The following is a 24,048-nucleotide window of genomic DNA, read 5'->3' as shown; positions in this document are numbered from 1 at the left end:
GGAAATAACATCAGATAGAAAAATATTATATTTTATATTAAAATGTTGTCAGAAAAACTTTAATCCTCATTTGATTGTAACAGAGGTTCACACTAGTACAGTTATATTACAGTTTTCCTACCTCACGATTATTTAAAACATTTCTGTCAAATCTCTTTATCCTCTAAGCTTATACAATATATTCTTTACACACACACACACACACACACACACACACACACACACACACACACACACACACACACACACACACACTCCCTTTTGAGTGAGATTTAAGGTATGAACATCACCGTGGAGATATAAATTTCTCCATCTTGAAGGCCAGGCTGTTCACCAGCATTACTGAACTCAATGGGATCGAGTTGCTAAGACGGTCTAGTTCGCAAATACAATTCTGAGTTATTAATTTTGAAACAATCCATAGAACAATGTAGGATCACCAAACTCCACCTGTCTTCCTTTACAAGGGCTGTTCAAACTCAGTCGGGTTTCACAGGAATGGCTTGGCAGTGCTGGGGAGAAACAATTTCTATCGTAATGAGATTTTGCCCACATAATCTGCCTGTTAGACACTTAAAATGTGTAAATGGCTACAAGCAAATTCACTAACTCTTCAAAATCTACCATGAGTCCAGTGTATTCCTGAAGTCACAAATCTATCCCTGGTAAACACCTTCAAAGTAACAATGAACAATGAACAAACAATGAAATTCTCATGAACACCACTAATGTCGTATTAAAGTAATGAGGACTAGTATTAAACTAATGCCTTCTTATCTTTGCTGTTTTCACAGTAGCCAAGCTGAATCTTGCCCTGGCTGAATTGTTTGTTTGTTTGTTTGTCTGTTGCTGGTGTCAGCTAATGGAATGGCCCTTACATCCTGCACCCTTCGTAGAGGCGGGAGATGTAAGGACAGGCAGCTCGAGCCGCATGGTCTGATCTTCTGATCGTCTGCTCCCTGCTAGCAGCACAGAGCACCGGAGACATCCAGACGTGGGAATCCCGTCCTTTTATAGGGAGGCTCCGTCGCAGAGCTGCTGGGAGGGGCCGAGGGTGGTGCGTGTACCACAGAGCCAGTGGCACTGGTCCAGAGCCCAGCGTGATGCTGCTGTCTCCGTGAGGTGTGCTGGCCGCCGAGCGGCAGGCCATGGAGCAGCTTGGCTTCCAGCATTCAGCCCCGTAAAGCTCCAGCCGACCACGTAACGAAGCCCTTCCGGCCTCGGGAGAGATGCTTGGGGCGGAGGCACACAGAAACGACACTTCACACAACGGACGTGACGAGGTTCATTTAGACTGCGACTTTTTCAGATAACTTGGACCTCCACAGGGTCATAGTGTCCGTTACGGGCTGAAGTACAGAAGGATTTCAGGTTCTTCAGGTTGTTGATAAGCAGGACACGCTGGAAGGATTTGTTCCAGCACTAAACCCCAGATCTGGTCACATCACTGTGAACAGCACCGATCCAAAAGGTAATATTTTCTGTACTAAAAGCTTAATAAAATAAATAAAAACACAGATACACTATGTATAATACAGGGATTTGGGATTAAAATCTTGCATGACATTAGCACCTTTCGTGAATCCAGTCCTGTGATTTCAACGCGTGGAAACATTGCAGCACGTGAGATCATCTGTCGGGCTAATGCCGCTTAAAACCAAAGTGAGAAAAAGGCTCTCCAAAAGGACACGTGAGCTGGCGTCTGAATGCAGCAGCAGCAGGTCCTCCACCCACCGACGTGCCAGGTGGGACACGTGTGCCTAACGCAGACGTGCGCACAGTAACTGCCGTGAGAGCAGAGCGGGGAGCAGGCGTGCCGGGTCTGGTGGTCAAGGCCCGGGTGGGGTGCGTTCACCGGGACAGGTGGAGGTGGCGGTGCTGCCGCAGCTGGATCGCGATCTCCTCCTCCGTCGGCTCTCGGACGTGGTCTCTGAAGAAGAAGTGGGAGATGCAAGAGTGTGAAGATTGACGCACGAGGTGTGAGGGATGAGGAATGTGTGAGGTGTGAATGAGGTATAAATGAGGTTTCAATTAGATATGTATGAGGTATGTATGAAGTAGGTATGAGGTATGAATGAAGTAGGTCTGAAGTGTGTATGAAGGAGGTATGAGGGATGTATAAAGTAGGTATGAGGTATGAATGAAGTAGGTATGAGGTATGTATAAAGTAGGTATGAAGTATGTATAAAGTAGGTATGAAGTATGTATGAAGTAGGTATGAGGTATGAATGAAGGAGGTATGAGGTATGAATGAAGTAGGTATGAGGTATGAATGAAGGAGGTATGAAGTATGTATGAAGTAGGTATGAGGTATGAATGAAGTAGGTATGAGGTATGAATGAAGTAGGTATGAGGTATGTATAAAGTAGGTATGAAGTATGTATGATGTAGGTATGAGGTATGAATGAAGTAGGTATGAGGTATGAATGAAGTAGGTATGAAGTAGGTATGAGGTATGAATGAAGTAGGTATGAGGGATGTATAAAATAGATATGAGGTATGTATGAAGTAGGTATGAGGGATGTATAAAGTAGGTATGAGGTATGTATAAAGTAGGTATGAGGTATGAAGTAGGTATGAGGTATGAATGAAGGAGGTATGAGGTATGTATAAAGTAGGTATGAGGTATGTATAAAGTAGGTATGAAGTATGTATGAAGTAGGTATGAGGTATGAATGAAGGAGGTATGAGGTATGTATAAAGTAGGTATGAGGTATGTATAAAGTAGGTATGAAGTATGTATGAAGTAGGTATGAGGTATGAATGAAGTAGGTATGAGGTATGAATGAAGTAGGTATGAGGTATGTATAAAGTAGGTATGAGGTATGAATGAAGTAGGTATGAGGTATGTATAAAGTAGGTATGAGGTATGAATGAAGGAGGTATGAGGTATGAATGAAGCAGGTATGAGGTATGTATAAAGTAGGTATGAAGTATGTATGATGTAGGTATGAGGTATGAATGAAGTAGGTATAAAGTAGGTATGAGGTATGAATGAAGTAGGTATGAGGGATGTATAAAGTAGGTATGAGGTATGTATGATGTAGGTATGAGGTATGTATAAAGTAGGTATGAAGTATGTATGATGTAGGTATGAGGTATGAATGAAGTAGGTATAAAGTAGGTATGAGGTATGAATGAAGTAGGTATGAGGGATGTATAAAGTAGGTATGAGGTATGAATGATGTAGGTATGAGGTATGAATGAAGTAGGTATGAGGGATGTATAAAGTAGGTATGAGGTATGTATGAAGTAGGTATGAAGTATGAATGAAGTAGGTATGAGGTATGTATGAAGTAGGTATGAGGTATGAATGAAGTAGGTATGAGGTATGAATGAAGTAGGTATGAGGGATGAATGAAGTAGGTATGAGGGATGAATGAAGTAGGTATGAGGTATGAATGAAGTAGGTATGAGGTATGTATGAAGTAGGTATGAGGTATGAATGAAGTAGGTATGAGGGATGAATGAAGTAGGTATGAGGGATGAATGAAGTAGGTATGAGGGATGAATGAAGTAGGTATGAGGTATGTATGAAGTAGGTATGAGGTATGAATGAAGTAGGTATGAGGTATGAATGAAGTAGGTATGAGGTATGAATGAAGTAGGTATGAGGTATGAATGAAGTAGGTATGAAGTATGAATGAAGTAGGTATGAGGGATGAATGAAGTAGGTATGAGGGATGAATGAAGTAGGTATGAGGGATGTATAAAGTAGGTATGAGGTATGAATGATGTAGGTATGAGGTATGAATGAAGTAGGTATGAAGTATGAATGAAGTAGGTATGAGGTATGTATGAAGTAGGTATGAGGTATGAATGAAGTAGGTATGAGGGATGAATGAAGTAGGTATGAGGGATGAATGAAGTAGGTATGAGGTATGAATGAAGTAGGTATGAAGTATGAATGAAGTAGGTATGAGGTATGAATGAAGTAGGTATGAAGTATGAATGAAGTAGGTATGAGGGATGTATAAAGTAGGTATGAGGTATGAATGAAGTAGGTATGAGGTATGAATGAAGTAGGTATGAGGGATGAATGAAGTAGGTATGAGGGATGAATGAAGTAGGTATGAGGTATGAATGAAGTAGGTATGAAGTATGAATGAAGTAGGTATGAGGTATGAATGAAGTAGGTATGAGGTATGAATGAAGTAGGTATGAGGGATGTATAAAGTAGGTATGAGGTATGAATGAAGTAGGTATGAGGGATGTATAAAGTAGGTATGAAGTATGAATGAAGTAGGTATGAGGTATGAATGAAGTAGGTATGAGGTATGTATAAAGTAGGTATGAGGTATGAATGAAGTAGGTATGAGGTATGAATGAAGTAGGTATGAGGGATGTATAAAGTAGGTATGAGGTATGAATGAAGTAGGTATGAGGGATGAATGAAGTAGGTATGAGGTATGAATGAAGTAGGTATGAGGGATGTATAAAGTAGGTATGAGGTATGAATGAAGTAGGTATGAAGTATGAATGAAGTAGGTATGAGGGATGAATGAAGTAGGTATGAAGTATGTATGATGTAGGTATGAAGTATGTATGATGTAGGTATGAGGTATGAATGAAGTAGGTATGAGGGATGTATAAAGTAGGTATGAGGTATGTATGAAGTAGGTATGAAGTATGAATGAAGTAGGTATGAGGTATGTATAAAGTAGGTATGAGGGATGAATGAAGTAGGTATGAGGTATGAATGAAGTAGGTATGAGGGATGAATGAAGTAGGTATGAGGGATGTATAAAGTAGGTATAAAGTAGGTATGAGGTATGAATGAAGTAGGTATGAAGTATGTATGATGTAGGTATGAAGTATGAATGAAGTAGGTATGAGGTATGAATGAAGTAGGTATGAAGTATGAATGAAGTAGGTATGAGGGATGAATGAAGTAGGTATGAGGGATGTATAAAGTAGGTATGAGGTATGTATGAAGTAGGTATGAGGGATGAATGAAGTAGGTATGAGGGATGTATAAAGTAGGTATGAGGTATGTATGAAGTAGGTATGAAGTATGTATGAAGTAGGTATGAGGGATGTATAAAGTAGGTATAAAGTAGGTATGAGGGATGTATAAAGTAGGTATAAAGTAGGTATGAGGTATGAATGAAGTAGGTATGAGGTATGAATGAAGTAGGTATGAGGGATGAATGAAGTAGGTATGAAGTATGAATGAAGTAGGTATGAGGTATGTATGAAGTAGGTATGAGGTATGAATGAAGTAGGTATGAAGTATGAATGAAGTAGGTATGAGGGATGAATGAAGTAGGTATGAGGGATGTATGAAGTAGGTATGAGGGATGTATAAAGTAGGTATGAGGTATGTATGAAGTAGGTATGAAGTATGTATGAAGTAGGTATGAGGGATGTATAAAGTAGGTATAAAGTAGGTATGAGGGATGTATAAAGTAGGTATAAAGTAGGTATGAGGTATGAATGAAGTAGGTATGAGGTATGAATGAAGTAGGTATGAGGTATGAATGAAGTAGGTATGAGGTATGAATGAAGTAGGTATGAGGTATGTATGATGTAGGTATGAGGTATGAATGAAGTAGGTATGAGGGATGAATGAAGTAGGTATGAGGGATGAATGAAGTAGGTATGAGGTATGAATGAAGTAGGTATGAAGTATGAATGAAGTAGGTATGAGGTATGAATGAAGTAGGTATGAAGTATGAATGAAGTAGGTATGAGGGATGTATAAAGTAGGTATGAGGTATGAATGAAGTAGGTATGAGGTATGAATGAAGTAGGTATGAGGGATGAATGAAGTAGGTATGAGGGATGAATGAAGTAGGTATGAGGTATGAATGAAGTAGGTATGAAGTATGAATGAAGTAGGTATGAGGTATGAATGAAGTAGGTATGAGGTATGAATGAAGTAGGTATGAGGGATGTATAAAGTAGGTATGAGGTATGAATGAAGTAGGTATGAGGGATGTATAAAGTAGGTATGAAGTATGAATGAAGTAGGTATGAGGTATGAATGAAGTAGGTATGAGGTATGTATAAAGTAGGTATGAGGTATGAATGAAGTAGGTATGAGGTATGAATGAAGTAGGTATGAGGGATGTATAAAGTAGGTATGAGGTATGAATGAAGTAGGTATGAGGGATGAATGAAGTAGGTATGAGGTATGAATGAAGTAGGTATGAGGGATGTATAAAGTAGGTATGAGGTATGAATGAAGTAGGTATGAAGTATGAATGAAGTAGGTATGAGGGATGAATGAAGTAGGTATGAAGTATGTATGATGTAGGTATGAAGTATGTATGATGTAGGTATGAGGTATGAATGAAGTAGGTATGAGGGATGTATAAAGTAGGTATGAGGTATGTATGAAGTAGGTATGAAGTATGAATGAAGTAGGTATGAGGTATGTATAAAGTAGGTATGAGGGATGAATGAAGTAGGTATGAGGTATGAATGAAGTAGGTATGAGGGATGAATGAAGTAGGTATGAGGGATGTATAAAGTAGGTATAAAGTAGGTATGAGGTATGAATGAAGTAGGTATGAAGTATGTATGATGTAGGTATGAAGTATGAATGAAGTAGGTATGAGGTATGAATGAAGTAGGTATGAAGTATGAATGAAGTAGGTATGAGGGATGAATGAAGTAGGTATGAGGGATGTATAAAGTAGGTATGAGGTATGTATGAAGTAGGTATGAGGGATGAATGAAGTAGGTATGAGGGATGTATAAAGTAGGTATGAGGTATGTATGAAGTAGGTATGAAGTATGTATGAAGTAGGTATGAGGGATGTATAAAGTAGGTATAAAGTAGGTATGAGGGATGTATAAAGTAGGTATAAAGTAGGTATGAGGTATGAATGAAGTAGGTATGAGGTATGAATGAAGTAGGTATGAGGGATGAATGAAGTAGGTATGAAGTATGAATGAAGTAGGTATGAGGTATGTATGAAGTAGGTATGAGGTATGAATGAAGTAGGTATGAAGTATGAATGAAGTAGGTATGAGGGATGAATGAAGTAGGTATGAGGGATGTATGAAGTAGGTATGAGGGATGTATAAAGTAGGTATGAGGTATGTATGAAGTAGGTATGAAGTATGTATGAAGTAGGTATGAGGGATGTATAAAGTAGGTATAAAGTAGGTATGAGGGATGTATAAAGTAGGTATAAAGTAGGTATGAGGTATGAATGAAGTAGGTATGAGGGATGAATGAAGTAGGTATGAGGTATGAATGATGTAGGTATGAGGTATGAATGAAGTAGGTATGAGGTATGAATGAAGGAGGTATGAGGTATGTATAAAGTAGGTATGAGGGATGTATAAAGTAGGTATGAAGTATGTATGAAGTAGGTATGAGGTATGTATAAAGTAGGTATGAAGTATGTATAAAGTAGGTATGAAGTATGTATGAAGTAGGTATGAGGTATGTATAAAGTAGGTATGAAGTATGTATAAAGTAGGTATGAAGTATGTATGAAGTAGGTATGAGGTATGTATAAAGTAGGTATGAAGTATGTATAAAGTAGGTATGAAGTATGTATGAAGTAGGTATGAGGTATGTATAAAGTAGGTATGAGGGATGTATGAAGTAGGTATGAGGGATGTATGAAGTAGGTATGAGGTATGTATAAAGTAGGTATGAGGGATGTATAAAGTAGGTATGAGGTATGTATAAAGTAGGTATGAGGTATGTATAAAGTAGGTATGAGGTATGTATAAAGTAGGTATGAAGTATGTATGAAGTAGGTATGAGGTATGTATAAAGTAGGTATGAGGGATGTATGAAGTAGGTATGAGGTATGTATAAAGTAGGTATGAGGGATGTATAAAGTAGGTATGAGGTATGTATAAAGTAGGTATGAGGTATGTATAAAGTAGGTATGAAGTATGTATAAAGTAGGTATGAGGTATGTATAAAGTAGGTATGAAGTATGTATGATGTAGGTATGAAGTATGTATAAAGTAGGTATGAAGTATGTATAAAGTAGGTATGAGGGATGTATAAAGTAGGTATGAGGTATGTATAAAGTAGGTATGAGGTATGTATAAAGTAGGTATGAAGTATGTATAAAGTAGGTATGAGGTATGTATAAAGTAGGTATGAGGTATGTATAAAGTAGGTATGAGGTATGTATAAAGTAGGTATGAGGTATGAATGAAGTAGGTATGAGGGATGTATAAAGTAGGTATGAAGTATGTATAAAGTAGGTATGAGGGATGTATAAAGTAGGTATGAAGTATGTATAAAGTAGGTATGAGGGATGTATAAAGTAGGTATGAGGTATGTATAAAGTAGGTATGAGGTATGTATAAAGTAGGTATGAGGGATGTATAAAGTAGGTATGAGGTATGTATAAAGTAGGTATGAGGTATGTATAAAGTAGGTATGAAGTATGTATAAAGTAGGTATGAGGTATGTATAAAGTAGGTATGAGGTATGAATGAAGTAGGTATGAGGGATGAATGAAGTAGGTATGAGGTATGAATGAAGTAGGTATGAGGGATGAATGAAGTAGGTATGAGGGATGTATAAAGTAGGTATGAAGTATGTATGATGTAGGTATGAAGTATGTATAAAGTAGGTATGAGGTATGAATGAAGTAGGTATGAAGTATGTATAAAGTAGGTATGAGGTATGAATGAAGTAGGTATGAAGTATGTATAAAGTAGGTATGAGGTATGAATGAACGCTGTAAGAACAAAGTTTTAATATGATCACAGTGAACAATGAAGCAGTAACCGTTAGTATTGGAGAGCAGAACTAGAACTAGAAAAAAAGAGCAAAGCCCAAATGCAAAATAATAATAATAATAATCAAGGTCCTTATTCAGGAGGGCAGCACAGTGATGAATGAAGTGTCAAGGAGGAAACTGGAACACGGAAACAACTTTAGATCACTGGGGTTTTTGCATATGCAAATGTACAATGACTACAAAATAAAAGCCCATTTTAATTCCAAAGTAAGCCGTTTTGTTTTGAGATCAGACTTTAACGCAAGTTTCCTTACAGTTATTTATAAATATCCTTACTGTTATTTGTGAATGTAAGTTCTCTCAACTTCTCTTATTGACCTTTTCTTGTCTGGTCTAAAACAGGGATGCACAACTTGAAGGAGGAGCCGGGCCAAAAATAAATGTAAAGCTGTTTGAAGGGCGCGAGTTTAAATTGTTGAGCGGTGGAGTGGGGGTGGTGAGTAAAATGGAGACAAATTATGTATTATGTCGCGATCGATTCTTAATGTTTACTTACTCCTGCGGAATAAAGTAAAGCCCAAATCGTCGGGGAAATTCAGGCACAAAGCCAGAAGGCAGGCCAAATTATTTATCAGCTGGCGGGCCGCAACGGAGGCGCCCGCGGGCCGCATGTTGTGCACCCCTGGTCTAAAACAACCACAGCATAAAGACATTTCCAAACCCACAGTGACTCTCTCATCAGGCGAAGCGTGTGCAAGGAACCGCCCGGAGCCCAGAGCCAAACTCCTCTTGGAAAGAAGCCACAAGCAAAGCCTTCAGACAGTGCGAGTCGAGATGCGAGCGCACATCCCAATCAGGCCGTAGAAAGGCAGAGCGGAGCGCATGCAGCGGAACAGCGATGAGAGTCTCAGGGACCGACCTGAACATCAGCTGTACTGTGGTCTCGTAGTGCATCTTCTCCACCTCCGACATGCTCAGGGCGTGACTTTTGTCCCATTTGTAGGTGAAGTTCTACAGCGTTAGCACAGACGCAGTCAGAAGCCCGATCGTTTCATGACCTGCCACATCGGACTTTGAGTCCTCTTTGAGAAACTGTCTACAGCCACGCACTTGCTTCGGCAAACAACGCAACAGGTGATTCTGCAAAAATCCATTGTAGAATGACGGCGATAACATTTCATCTTACCTCCAGAATGAGGGCCACGAACAGATTCACCCACATGACGGAAGAGGTGAGCCACCAGGACACAAAGTACACCTTCGACCACCTACACACAGCGGGAGTGACAGTGTTATGCACTTCAGTTACACAGTGACAAAAGGGGGCTAGCCGAGACTGTAATGACCAAAGGTTTGGGAACACGTTCCCTTACTCAGTGGTGTATCTAGTGTAGGAACACTGAGCCTTACTCAGTGGTGTATCTAGTGTAGGAACACTGAGCCTTACTCAGTGGTGTATCTAGTGTGGGAACACTGTGCCTTACTCAGTGGTGTATCTAGTGTAGGAACACTGCCTTACTCAATGGTGTATCTAGTGTGGGAACACGTTCCCTTACTCAGTGGTGTATCTAGTGTAGGAACACTGAGCCTTACTCAGTGGTGTATCTAGTGTAGGAACACTGTGCCTTACTCAATGGTGTATCTAGTGTGGGAACACGTTCCCTTACTCAGTGGTGTATCTAGTGTAGAAACACTGTGCCTTACTCAGTGGTGTATCTAGTGTAGGAACACTGAGCCTTACTCAGTGGTGTATCTAGTGTAGGAACACTGCCTTACTCAATGGTGTATCTAGTGTGGGAACACGTTCCCTTACTCAGTGGTGTATCTAGTGTAGAAACACTGTGCCTTACTCAGTGGTGTATCTAGTGTAGGAACACTGAGCCTTACTCAGTGGTGTATCTAGTGTAGGAACGCTGTGCCTTACTCAGTGGAGTATCTAGTGTAGAAACACTGTGCCTTACTCAGTGGTGTATCTAGTGTAGGAACACTGAGCCTTACTCAGTGGTGTATCTAGTGTAGAAACACTGTGCCTTATTCAGTGGTGTATTTAGTGTGGGAACACGTTCCCTTACTCAGTGGTGTATCTAGTGTAGAAACACTGTGCCTTATTCAGTGGTGTATTTAGTGTGGGAACACGTTCCCTTACTCTGTGGTGTATCTAGTGTAGGAACGCTGTGCCTTACTCAGTGGTGTATCTAGTGTGGGAACACGTTCCCTTACTCAGTGGTGTATCTAGTGTAGAAACACTGTGCCTTACTCAGTGGTGTATCTAGTGTAGGAACGCTGTGCCTTACTCAGTGGTGTATCTAGTGTAGGAACGCTGAGCCTTACTCAGTGGTGTATCTAGTGTAGGAACGCTGTGCCTTACTCAGTGGTGTATCTAGTGTAGGAACGCTGTGCCTTACTCAGTGGTGTATTTAGTGTAGGAACACTGAGCCTTACTCAGTGGTGTATCTAGTGTAGGGACACTGTGCCTTACTCAGTGGTGTATCTAGTGTAGGAACACTGAGCCTTACTCAGTGGTGTATCTAGTGTAGGAACACTGTGCCTTACTCAGTGGAGTATCTAGTGTAGAAACACTGTGCCTTACTCAGTGGTGTATCTAGTGTAGGAACACTGTACCTTACTCAGTGGTGTATCTAGTGTAGGGACACTGTGCCTTACTCAGTGGTGTATCTAGTGTAGGGACACTGTGCCTTACTCAGTGGTGTATCTAGTGTAGGAACACTGAGCCTTACTCAGTGGTGTATCTAGTGTAGGAACACTGAGCCTTACTCAGTGGTGTATCTAGTGTAGGAACACTGAGCCTTACTCAGTGGTGTATCTAGTATAGGAACACTGTGCCTTACTCAGTGGTGTATCTAGTGTAGGAACACTGTGCCTTACTCAGTGGTGTATCTAGTGTAGGAACACTGTGCCTTACTCAGTGGTGTATCTAGTGTAGGAACACTGTGCCTTACTCAGTGGTGTATCTAGTGTAGGAACACTGAGCCTTACTCAGTGGTGTATCTAGTGTAGGAACGCTGTGCCTTACTCAGTGGTGTATCTAGTGTAGGGACACTGTGCCTTACTCAGTGGTGTATCTAGTGTAGGGACACTGTGCCTTACTCAGTGGTGTATCTAGTGTAGGAACGCTGTGCCTTACTCAGTGGTGTATCTAGTGTAGGGACACTGTGCCTTACTCAGTGGTGTATCTAGTGTAGGAACGCTGTGCCTTACTCAGTGGTGTATCTAGTGTAGGAACGCTGTGCCTTACTCAGTGGTGTATCTAGTGTAGGCGTCCATGAAGACCTGCCAGTTGTTCACCACCATAACATCGTAAAGCAGGACTAGAGACGACTGGAGGAAGAAAACAAATAGAACAATGGATAGTTATAAAGGATGAAAGCTTCTGTCATTTCTTTCCTTAAAACCCGACGCATCCTCCTGTCTTCACTACATGAATGAGTATCGGTTTATCAGCCCAATAACCCCATGATCAAACAGAATCTAGAACTCCCGTCCGCTGTGGTGATGTCCTGAACATGAAAACGTCTTGGCTAGTCCGAATCCAGCTGGCATGGGTCAGGGCTTCAATAAACATGTCTTGATATGTCCGCCACAACAGAGTACGACAGACCGAGAGTCACAATTCAGCGACGTCAGAAATGTAGCCGCACCGTTACAGCACTGCTCTCGTGCAAGTGGAAGTGTGAGCGGCGAACCGCTATCTCACCACCGAGTACAAAAACTGATGAACGCAAACGTGAACAACGCGGAGTCTGTGTTCAGAGCTCCCGTGCCACTCACAGCAAAGTCGTCAAAGTTGTTTGGCCAGTACTCCAGCTGTTCGTAGGAGCCACATTCCATGGTGAAGTTGGATGTGCTGTTCTCTGTGCTGCGAGCCGGACGATGAGAGAAAAATCCAGGATTATTTCCACACATCCAGACCAAAACCATCTGCTGCAGTGGTAGTTAAAGGCTGAGTTGACAAACACTACAGTCTGTTTTGTTTTGCTGTTTGCTATCAACACCACTGAAATGTAAAATATATACCTTTACCGTACTTTTCACCACTGCTCTCTAAAGTCGTCCCTTCAGGAAAAACGGTAAACAATATTCTTTGTGCATATGCCGCCATCATTGTGCACTACTGCCCCCTACCTTGAGCCTGCTGGAGCAGGAATAGCCCCGTGGAAGAGCCACATGCCAAGAATAGCATACACGTAGTACACCACCTGCAGCAGAGAGCAGAGGTGAAGCACATCCAACACACCTCACGTGGCCACGGGGCAAAAAAAACACCACAGCTCTGTTTACACTAGCTGAGGTTCACTCACCACCAGAATGCCTGCAAAAGCCCGCAAGTTCTTCACAAGATCCACAAGAGTGCTTGCTACCAGCGCCATCAACTACAAGTAAGATGAAATATATCGTTCACTAAAGGCACACGTGCTATACCATTAACTTTAACGTGAAGGAATCACACCCACATCAAGAAGCAGAAAATCCAGCCTCGGAAAGGCTTTCAGCAGCTATTTCACTTGCAGTATGACATTTTAGCCACAAGGGGGCGACTCAAGTTCGCCAATGGTGAAATCATCATACACTGGAGGGCTGAGGTGCTCACCTTGATTTCAGGGATGATCCTGAGGAAGCGGAAGACGATGAACATGTTCACCAGCCGCACCATCTCCCACATGGACACCACACCCTTCTGAGCCGGAGTCCTAAAAACAACACATATACAAGATTAAAATAAAGACTGACTGACTTTCCTGTTCTGGTTTAATATGCACTGTGCATACACTATTTTTTAAGAAACACACACACACACACACACACACACACACACACTCACGGTTGTTCATATGGAATCTTGTATGTGACAAAAATGGCGATCTGGAGAGCCTGAATCATTAAACAAATGAAACAAATTAATTTCTTGTCATAGTCCCAAAGTCGATGGCAGGAGGGACAATAACAATAAAAAATGACAACAAATGACAGTGTTAAAAGTGAAGCAATACCAGCAGAAGGATAGTGAAGACCCCATCAAAGACATTGTTCCTGTACGAGAGGTAACCTTTCCAGCCAAAGCCAATGAGCTTCAGCAACATCTCTATCAGGTAGTAGAGGATGAAGGCACAATTGATGACCTAGAAATGGAAAATCGATGATTTTCCCACTCACAGATGCATGAAGATGAATTCCTAATTAATGTTCTGCCTATTAAATAATACACGGCAGTACCCAGTAAGCCATGATTTACAATGCAGCCAGATACCTCCATGTAGTAGTCGTCCCTCTGGGACACAATTTTTTCTGAATCCAGCACCAAGATGGTCTAGAAGACATAACCGTGTTGTTCAAGAAGAACCTTCCACTTTCACAACAATACAACTGTGCAAAACCAAGCATGTGATTCATATGATGTCATGTTTAGGGATAACTGCTCATTTATGCATAAATGCTAGGGCAAGGGTTACTTTAAACAACCAGTTAGAATAGTTCACTTCCCTGTATATTCTAAATATGGTTAGAATTAATAGCTTCATAACCAGTGTCCATAAAGCTCTCAGTAAAATGTCTCTCATTATATAGAAATATAAGTGTCAATTACAAAGATTGATTACTATTCTGTCATACAAGATTTTAGGAGCGTTAGATAATAAAGTTTGTAGTTTTACAATATATCCACAAGGTGTCACTACAGACAAGTACACCTAAAATCAGGGTTTACTGTCACTGACTCTCTTATTTTTAAAGGTTTGTAATAATAGTAAAGGCTCACCACCATCACCTTGGTGTTTTTGTTCTAAAATGGTAATACTTACAGAGATACACATGACATTGGCCATGGCTACTACATTTCCCACCACAGTGAGATAGAAATGGCTTCCAATATTCTGGATCCAGCGTAGAAGTGGAGAGCTGTACTCTGGCTTCGGTGGGTGCTGATGAATGAAGAACACATTTTCAGTCATTTTCAGCCAGGCAACCATCGCCTGCACAAATGGAACTAACACAAGCACAAGCCGTCTCTGGTGGTAACCAGATACAGGCACACAAACAATCTGTCCACATCAGGCAGGGCTTGGGAGCAGGGAACCCTTACCTCTTTAATGATGTCTTTGTCCAGTTCATTAAACAACTCCTGAAATTTCTCACCAGTAATAAAGCCATCCGAGTTCTGCTCAGCAGTCTGTCAAACAACAGATTTCATGAGATAAAAACACTGAATTGCAAAAAAAAACTTTCTTTCATGGCTTCACATAGCAGTGCAAAGACTGGGAAGCCCTCACAAGCAGCCTGGGGCAGACGTCTGGGACCCACCTTAATAATCGCAAGTCTATAGTAAGACTTCATCTTCACCATCCTCATGACCTCAAGCAGGGTAGACACGTGCACCCTTTCTCTGAGCAGAGATGAACAAACAGAGATCAAACATGTCACTACGTGGGGTAGAAGACCCACTTCTGGATGGCTGCAACAGACAACAAACAACGATCAGGACGAAATCAATCCGTATTCCCTAGGGGTGACCTGCAATAGTCGCTGATTCGACTATAGTCGACTATACCCCCTAGTCGACTATGAATGTCATGGTCGAATGTACCATTCTAACTGCATGTGGGTGCCCAAGGACGCTGCTAAGCATTAGTTGTTACATTAAATGTCTTTTTTTCATTATATATAGCCTTTTGTCAAATAAAATCATCCTAATTTCTGTTAATAAATATTTTTAAATGATGTGTGCGCACTAACAATAGGCATCTTCCTTACTACACATAAATCACACCCTGCAGTTGCACAATCCAAATGAGTGGAGCTGAACACGCTACAGATTATAACGGCTACTAAAAAAACTTCAAAAGTATTTTGAAAAAGATAAAGATGAAGCAAACAAAGTAAAGTGCAAGTTATGTCATCAACGTCTTTCATTTCGCACGTCAACAACCAACATGGCATACCATTTAAAACGCGTAAGGCGAAAAAAAAAACAGTTCAGCCGTTTGTCATTTCGGTGTAGGCTATCGTCTCGTCGCGGTGCGTCTCGGCAAGTAAGCCTATAAACATTTTTTGTTGTTGTTTGCTTTTTAAACCCCATTACATTTTGCACAGCGCCTGTCTGACAGTTCGATATGCGCACTGACGGTTAATGTTCTCTAACGTTTCATTAAAAAATAAATAAGTAATAAATAAAAGCTGAATAAAGCAAACCTACCATGTTTATTCATTTATCTGAGTGTTGTAGGTTTTTACTTTGAAGTGGAAAAAAGTCCTGAATGAGAACGAGATCCCGTTTAAGGTGCTCTTAAAAAAAAACCCTGATTCGACTATTAGTCGACTAAATGGAAAATCTGACGAATCAGATTCGACTATGAAAATCCTTAGTTGAATACACCGCTAGTATTCCCCATTTACTTCCTATCCAGTTATGAATTTGAACTTGGACAAGAGCATTGAGGCTCCTGACTGCTCGTCCAGCACAAGAAACATCCTGGTTTTTAGGGGAAAGGGGAATGAAAAGGTTTTGGCACCAGTTTGTGGTTAGAAAAGGCCATTCGTGATTGTGTGTGATCACATACCTCGGCTCACCAATGCGCATTCTTGCAGAAAATTACTTTTGCAAGGAATTTCTCCTACAAATTTTTATTAATTGGGAGCCACAATGAAATTGCTTTTAGATTTTGCAATTATATATTAATTCCTGGCCTTGTTCATCACATTGAAAACTTGAAACAAATTGAAAACAAGGAGAACTCACACATGGTTCTCGGAGCTGGAGCTGTTTCCAGGTTTCTGGAAGCACATCACTTCAAACGCAGCTCGGATGCCCAGGCGTCTCCGTATGAGGGAGGTCTGCACTGACAGCTGAGAGGGCGAACAGAGAGGGAGACATTCGTGAAGAGCATCAAAGGAGCGGCAGATGAAGACCCCTTCAACACCACCCTGCACTCACCAGAAGATACCCCCTGAACTGGTTGTAGATAATAGCAGTGAGCAAATTCATCAGGATGTAGGTCCCTGAGCAAAAAACCAACAAACCACCCTCAGTCTCACACACCGTCAAACACATGATTATCAAAACAGAATGATGAGGTAGAAGATGCAGTGGAACGTACCGCACACACTGAAAAGAATAAAAAACACAGCATAGCCTCTGTGTAAAGAGTACGCAGGAACCATCACTGTGGACAGACAGGAAGGGAACATCAGGAGGGAATGTTTACTTTGAAAAGTAGGAACACTGAGATGATGTCCCCAACAAGTACACTGTCAGCGGTGGGTTAATTTCCCAACACGGGTTGACTTTGTGAAACTAGCAGTCTTGGAACATGTCCAACATGACTTTTCACTTTGTACAGTTGTCTTTGTTACAAACGTAACCTAGCACCTCACAACTACGGTACATTTTCTGAATCACCATGACCTATGTGCAGTCTGAAATCATCTCCAGAGAGCTAAGAGAAGCCTAACCCACAGCCGAAACGTTCGGATCTTACCGTCAGGGTTGTTGGCCGTGGTGAGTAGCACCAGGAGAGAGGAGAGGGCACGGGGCAGGTTTTTGAAGTACGCCTCCCATTCCCCATTCTTCTCTTTGTGCTATTAACACACACATTAAGGACAACAGACACCACCCATGTATAAATCATTATCCATCGCTACCTATACCAGCCAAATCAACTAATAACCTGACTCTCAAAGGGATAGAAACAGCGACAGTCAGACTGTTAAAGACTGCCTGATCTGGGCATTCGCATTTGCAAAGAGAGTTTGATCTTTACAGTGAAGAAAAATCTCTGGTTTGCAGTGGTGTCTACGTCAGGAGCAGGAGGAGGGACAAATAAAGACATCTTGATGCCTTGTTACCTCAGACCTGGGGAAGATCAACATGCCAATCATGGTGAACAGGCATAGGTGGAGTGCTAAGAGCAGGATCACACTATGGAGAGAGAAGAGAGGTGTAAAGAAAGAGGTCTGGATTTACATTGGTACGTACAACATGAGCAGGACAAGGACTCCAGTCAGCTGATGTCAACAGTCGGTGGTGGTCTCAGGACTGGTGGACTTACAAGTTACAAGTGACAGTAAAATGTATTTCTAAACACATGTACGGCGAATTAAAAATAAAACATGTAAAACGTGTCTTATTTGATTTAATTGAGCCTCTTCCCTCTGAATAACGCGGTTACCTTGCTATCTCTGGGAGAGTTCTCTTAATACACTTTAGAGTTTTCTTCATTAGGGAGGAATTTTGCAAGAGGAAGAAAGGTCGCAGTAGTCTTCGGACTCGTATGGTCTGCAGGAGAAAATGAGGTGAGGAACATTTCATATCATCCACCAAGATCCACCAGGACACTGGGCATTCAGATGGATTGGGTGATGCAGACAAAAATTATACTAGTCATAATCTTACTGCATAACGCTATGACTGCAATATGACCGTTGACAAACACATGATAAAACAAACTTTATATTTCCTGGTGACCTGGTTAAAGATAAGGCTATACCCTTCTGACACATGTTTCAAAGTGCTCTTCTGTAGACGTTTACACAACAAATCATGACATATTAATAGCAAAGTACAAATATAATCATTTTAATTCCCAAAACACAAAATGCTAGCTTTCTGAATCAATAATTTAAGTTCTACAACATTTTTTATCACGATCCCCACAAGTGTTTTACAGCACTTAGCTTTGATAAGCTTTGAGTAACAGCCTGTCAACGCATAAAAAAAAAAAAACTTTTCTGAATGTAAAATTCTGTTTTAAACTTAAACATCTGAAGAAATGAATGTTAGCTGTGTTTGTTGGAGATGGCCGAGATTTGAAAGTGCATTCTGTTGAACTCACCTCATGACACAGCATAGACACAGTTATTGCCCAGTCAACTACTGATGCCGTGATTATCAGCACATAGCCAATCAGCCATTTATTAGTGCAAAACTCATCCCATCCAATCAGATAACTCTGAAAAACACAAATTGGCCATACATATTGCACATGAGCAAGGTGAGACTAATATATGTAAGTAAGTCCACTACTGTATGTAAGTCTACTACTGTGGACAGTATATTGAAGAAATCATTCCATTTTGACAGGGATACCTTCACAGCAACATCTAGGGTGAAGACGCAGAGGCAGACTATCTCTATAGCCTCGGTTAGGCCACACGGGGGCTCCCACGGGTCAGGTCTGAAGCGGGGGTCTGACGTGTAAGTGACGGAGGAGGGTTTCTCTATGAAGGCCAGAGCCAGAACTACAGCAATAATGACACCAAGAGCCCTTCATCACACACACACACACACACACACACACACACACACACACACACACACACACACACACACACACACACACACACACACACACACACACACACACACAGTGTGGATTAATACAGTCTGCTACTAACCTTAAATAAAGTTCCCCCCAAAGCCAGTGAAACCATTGGGTCATTTAAAACCGGAAACTATCATTAATAATCTTAAAAATGAAAAGTTTGCTTAGAGATAATTTATATTTATTGATTGAGATTGAGATAATACGAGAGTACAACATTAGCCAACAAATCAATGGCTTTAAGACTTAGCAGGGTAATGTCTGCAGGTGCAGAGGGAGAAAGCTCAACAACAAACACAGTTTAAAAAAAAGTTCATTTAATTCTCTATGTGTTGCTTACTTACCATTGACAGATTCTGGAGTAGTACCATCTGTACAACCGTAAGGATCCAGAGTCGACTTTGTGATTAATGGAACGATACTGTGGAGGACAATGTACGTTCAACACAATGTGAACAAACTACAAGAAAGGATAAAGGATTCAATAGAAAATGACCCTTTATTATCCTTTATTATTACCTGAATGGCATCCTCAATGAATACAACTGCTTGCTGGATGTAGAGGCCTTCGTCATCTTTTCAAAAATTAAATAAGACAGCAAGGTCAGCTCATAAATAAGAGCTTGGCAATTTTAGGAAAAATAACCACTGTGATACAGAGTTCTTAACACCAAGAACATGGGAAATAATCAGTAGTATTTTCACCTGTCACAGAATTGTAACACAAAGACAGAAAACTTGAAAAGGTACCTGGAACTTTCCGGATACTGGTTTCACAACAGCACAACAACGCTTCTTTGTCAGGTGTATTGTCAAATTGGCTGTATCACTCAATGGTTCTATTTTAAGGACAGTCTAATGGGATACAATCAGCCATCTGTCCCAACATAATTTCAGTGCTATATTTTATTAGTTGGGCATAACTTTGTTGTAGTTACCTGAGCCACAGTCTAATAAAGACAAACAGGGGGAAGGTCACATGCCTCACTAAGAAATAAACATTAGTTTACATTTACCTGCCTTTAGCAGTTACCGGGCTTTAAAATGAGCGTGTTGCCTGTCATTAAGGCTGTATGTATGTAAACACTAGATCAACTTTGATTGTCCTTATTTTCTCATTCATTACATACCTTTACCCACAGCTGTGTGGCAGTCCCATGAAGCGTTTTACTTCTTTGAACTTATGGACTGTTTGTCCTTACTTAAGCTTTAGAACCTGAGCTCTGGAGTAACATTCAGACCACACATGCATAATCACACAATTCACCCAGAAATGCACGTTTCCTAGGCAGCTGAGGACACTACGTGTCTTGTTTCTGAAAACTATTGAAACTATTTTGTGATGACAGTAAAACACCTCCGCTGGACATGACGTCCCCCTCAGTGGGGTTGGCGGCCCCCTTGCAGGTCGGCTTGCAGTGGACACGCAGAGGACGGCTGTGCTGATGGCTGTATTTGATTTAGGGCTGTCGCGATAACCGCAGTATAGCAATACCGCGCTATTGACGAGAAAATCGCAACGTACGGGAATTAACCGCAACAACCGCAATATTTGTGTTTTTTCCCATGCGAGGGGAAAGTGCCTGTGCAAGAGTTAAAGTCATTTTCCCATCAACCCCCTGTTATCATCCGGCGCGGCTGATCAACAATCCGTCTCCTTTTTTCAAAGATGGAAACTACGGCAGATGCTCTGGTCAAAAAACAAAACGCGACTTCGCCGGTTTGGGAGCATTTCGGGTTCAAGTCAAATCCACGCAGATCCACTCGCCTGGTGGCGCGTCAATGAGGCTAGATTTCCTCTGCTCTGCAAACTTGCCCGCAAGTACATGTGCATTTGTGCAACAAGCACACCATCAGAGCGAGTTTTTAGTACTGCCGGGAATATTGTTAGCCCTTTCCGCTCCTCACTGAAACCACATAAGGTGAATATGTTGGTTTTCTTAGCGCGCAGCAGGGACGTGACAACTCCGGTTTAAGCTGAGACGTTATTCTTCTGGTTAAGGAAAGATTTCGTTTTATTGATTTATTTATTAAATTATCTTTTTGTGTTTAAAATCTCGTTTAAAATATTTACCCTACACTTTTAAGAAAGCGAAAGAGCATGGGTTCTTACTGCATCTCATTTGACTTCTGTGTTCTCTATTTGACAATAAACACATATTTAACTGCTCTTAAAACTGTGTCTTCTTTGCAATTTAAAAACAATAAGAACCCCTTTACAATAAAAACAATAAAACAATTATATAGCTCTAAAATTAAGATTTTAGACGACAAATGACGCATATCGCGTCATACCGCATATCGCGGTGTTGAGCCACCATAAATAACCGCAGGGGAAATTCTTTCACCGCGACAGCCCTAATTTGATTTATTTTATTTGGTCTTGCATGCAGAAGTCAAGATTCCCAATGTTTTAGTGACATTGATGTCCAGTTGTCCCCATCAAGACGACTTCTCTCATCACTGTGTCATTATAAGCTAAGTAGATCTGCAAAACTGAATGTAAGTTTGCTTGCATACTGGGCAGTTTACTTTGCTATACACTTAAATGCTATACACCTTTATTTTTTTGAGCAGTATATATATATATATATATATATATATATATATATATATATATATATATATATATATATATATATATATATATATATATATACACTGCTCAAAAAAATAAAGGGAACACTTAAACAACACAATGTAACTCCAAGTCATCCACACTTTGTGTTCAGATAGGAAGCAACACTGATTGTGAATCAATTTCAACTGCTCTTGTGCAAATGGAACAGACAATGGAACCAGGATTTTGATTGTTTATATTGCTTGGATATAATTGCCCAATGACTGCTCTTATTACTGTGCATAATTTAATTTTAAAGCCTAACTCAAACCATCAGCCTTGAAATAGCATCACTTGCTTTGTAAAAGGTTACAGGATTATAAACGTCTAGGCATCTCATTGTCGTCACCAGTCAGCGGGTCCAGAATCTCCTAGTGAACACATGATCCCATCCTTAAAACAGGACACGGGTCTCAGAACTACCAAAATGGTCTTCTTGTAATAATCATAAATCACACCAGCCACACTGTGATCTAACACAAACATAGACCTACTCACAATTCACATGTATACTAGGATGCTTCTGAGGTGCCAAAGTTCAGGAGCTTCACTACTGAGACGTATCAGAGCCCATGTGAACTCTGCTTCCCAAAGGGCTTCAAGCACGGAGCTCACTGAAAGCCGGTGAAGCCAGTAGTAACACTCCTGAAGGTCTTCTCTATCTGCCTACCATGCATCTCTCCACGACAGACACCGAGACAACATGGCGAGCCCTAAAAACTATAGAAGCGTAATGGAAAATGTTAACAGAGTCAAAACGAATTACCTTGGGAGGGAGTGTGTCTCTGTCTGTTACAACAAAAAGGTTTTTCTGTCGGACAGGGCAGAGTCAGAATTCTCAAAACACAGCATGTGAGCCTCAATGCTATGGATACCAGAAACATTGTTTTCGACTGTAAAGTTTCATTTGCATGACAGAGGCACAGCTAACACTCTGACACAGGACATCATCCCCTTAAAAGCCTCTCTGGCTGTTACACACAGTATCACACTCTGGTGTGCTAGCTGCTAGAGAAACTATTGTGGTTCTACAAGGGGCTTGACCTTTTCTTCTTAAGATGTGATACTAAGCTGTGTGAGTCACTGTTTTCCACCACTGCACACTGGAAGCATTACTGATGACTAAACAGGGGGAAGTTGGCGTTTCCCAAAGGACACCTCTTTTACCTAAAGACATGTCTATGCCAGTGGCACCACAACATAACTAACCGTCATCTCGTCTCCGTTTTACACAGAAGTCTTATCTGTTGTACTACATGACCCATACACATCAAACTTACATAAAGCAAGAAAGCAATGCAGTAGATCGTGTAATAAATATATTTGTTTGATGCAACAATATATTTGGGGGGGTTTTAATCTTATTTAGACAGTTGTTTTTAAGATATCGGTTAGTGTTCCCATTTTCCAAATAATGACAATGTGTCGTCATGAATTACGGGTGCAGCGAACATTTTGTTCCCTGTTTTCACAAATAACCGAAAACGTGCCCTGACTTGTATGAGTAAACTGTGTGAGTGTCTAATAGAAGTTAGAGTAAACGGGATCATGCAGGCTTTGACCACATCCTGCACATGACCGTTTGATTACAGAAGGTCCAGGAGAAGAGAAAGAGGAAAACGTTGTGTTGGGGTAATTTGCCAAACTAAATCTAATAAAGTTGTGGAACAGTGAGTAAACTGTGTCGGGTACATGTCCAAAACAACTGCTCGTACGTGTGGTCTCTGATCACTTACGATCTTCAAGGCGGCAGGAGTCTTCCGTCGCCGAGTAGGACAATGTTCTCCTTCTTGGAGAGTCCGAACCAGAATCATCTCCAGTCCCATAATCTGTCGAGGCCCGGTTTATACTCCCAGTTATCAGCGGTTCTGACTCCATCCAGACTAACCAATTCAAGGTCTAAACGATGAAAATGTCACTCAAACGAACGTAGGTTCCGAACTACAAGGAGACCGTCATGTCCGTGTATATAGCTATAGCGTGAAACGGCAGCGGCTGTCAAACCCAGTTTGGGCTCCTCGGGGAAGGCTCGAAAAGTTTCACTCCTACCTTGCTGACATAGTTACTCAAGTTTTTTTCTTTTTTTTCAAGGCAAGAGGGCTGGGTTTAGACTACTCCGCCCATGTCCTGGTCTTATATGTCACAGTTTGCCTGCTTGTGTATGGGTGTTTTCAGCCTCGAGCCTGCAGTGCTCCAGCGTGCGCGCGGTATTGGGAAATGTGTCCGCTGTGCACCGCGCGAACGTCTCGTGACTAAATATCAGTCGCGCGACCCATTTTTCTGTTCGCGCAACATAATACGCTCACATCACCGAGGCTATCTCCACACAAAACCTTCTCACAATTTACCACAAAACTAAGTAGGGTCGTTATTATTACAAGATTTATTACAAGATTAAAAAAAACATTATATATAAGATCTCTATGAA

The 24,048-nt window shown here is 41.0% G+C and overlaps 1 protein-coding gene across 1 annotated transcript; it reads right to left on the bottom strand.

The window, feature by feature from the left end:
- Positions 1 to 181: 181 nt before the first annotated feature.
- On the bottom strand, positions 182 to 23,810 carry tpcn2 (two pore segment channel 2). The gene is made up of 25 exons (XM_077023701.1): positions 23,357 to 23,810; positions 19,520 to 19,575; positions 19,345 to 19,421; positions 18,766 to 18,943; positions 18,512 to 18,628; positions 17,849 to 17,955; positions 17,526 to 17,598; positions 17,159 to 17,258; positions 16,778 to 16,843; positions 16,615 to 16,679; positions 16,420 to 16,526; positions 14,985 to 15,066; positions 14,767 to 14,853; positions 14,486 to 14,605; positions 13,936 to 13,995; positions 13,679 to 13,807; positions 13,510 to 13,559; positions 13,279 to 13,378; positions 12,989 to 13,060; positions 12,813 to 12,886; positions 12,459 to 12,546; positions 11,926 to 12,008; positions 9,856 to 9,937; positions 9,589 to 9,680; positions 182 to 1,930 (listed from the first exon to the last, which is right to left on the bottom strand). The coding sequence occupies exons 1-25, from the start codon at positions 23,496 to 23,498 to the stop codon at positions 1,852 to 1,854; spliced, it is 2,286 nt and encodes a 761-aa protein (XP_076879816.1). The 5' UTR covers positions 23,499 to 23,810; the 3' UTR covers positions 182 to 1,851.
- Between the last annotated feature and the right edge of the window lie 238 nt (positions 23,811 to 24,048).

The sequence above is a fragment of the Brachyhypopomus gauderio genome, chromosome 12 (genome assembly GCF_052324685.1).
Source record: "Brachyhypopomus gauderio isolate BG-103 chromosome 12, BGAUD_0.2, whole genome shotgun sequence".
In the NCBI taxonomy this organism is placed as follows: domain Eukaryota; kingdom Metazoa; phylum Chordata; class Actinopteri; order Gymnotiformes; family Hypopomidae; genus Brachyhypopomus; species Brachyhypopomus gauderio.
The sequence above is the reverse complement of the archived record's forward strand: the minus strand, read 5'-3'. Positions and strand labels throughout refer to the sequence as shown.

Bases quoted from the DNA above. Each gene is read 5' to 3' on its own strand.
- tpcn2 (XM_077023701.1), bottom strand. From the start codon at position 23,498: ATGGAGTCAGAACCGCTGATAACTGGGAGTATAAACCGGGCCTCGACA. The intron at 14,854-14,984 runs GTGGGTCCCAGA...GTTGTTTGACAG, and splicing joins ATAGACTTGCGATTATTAAG to ACTGCTGAGCAGAACTCGGA. The intron at 14,606-14,766 runs GTAAGGGTTCCC...TTCATTCATCAG, and splicing joins ACAAAGACATCATTAAAGAG to CACCCACCGAAGCCAGAGTA.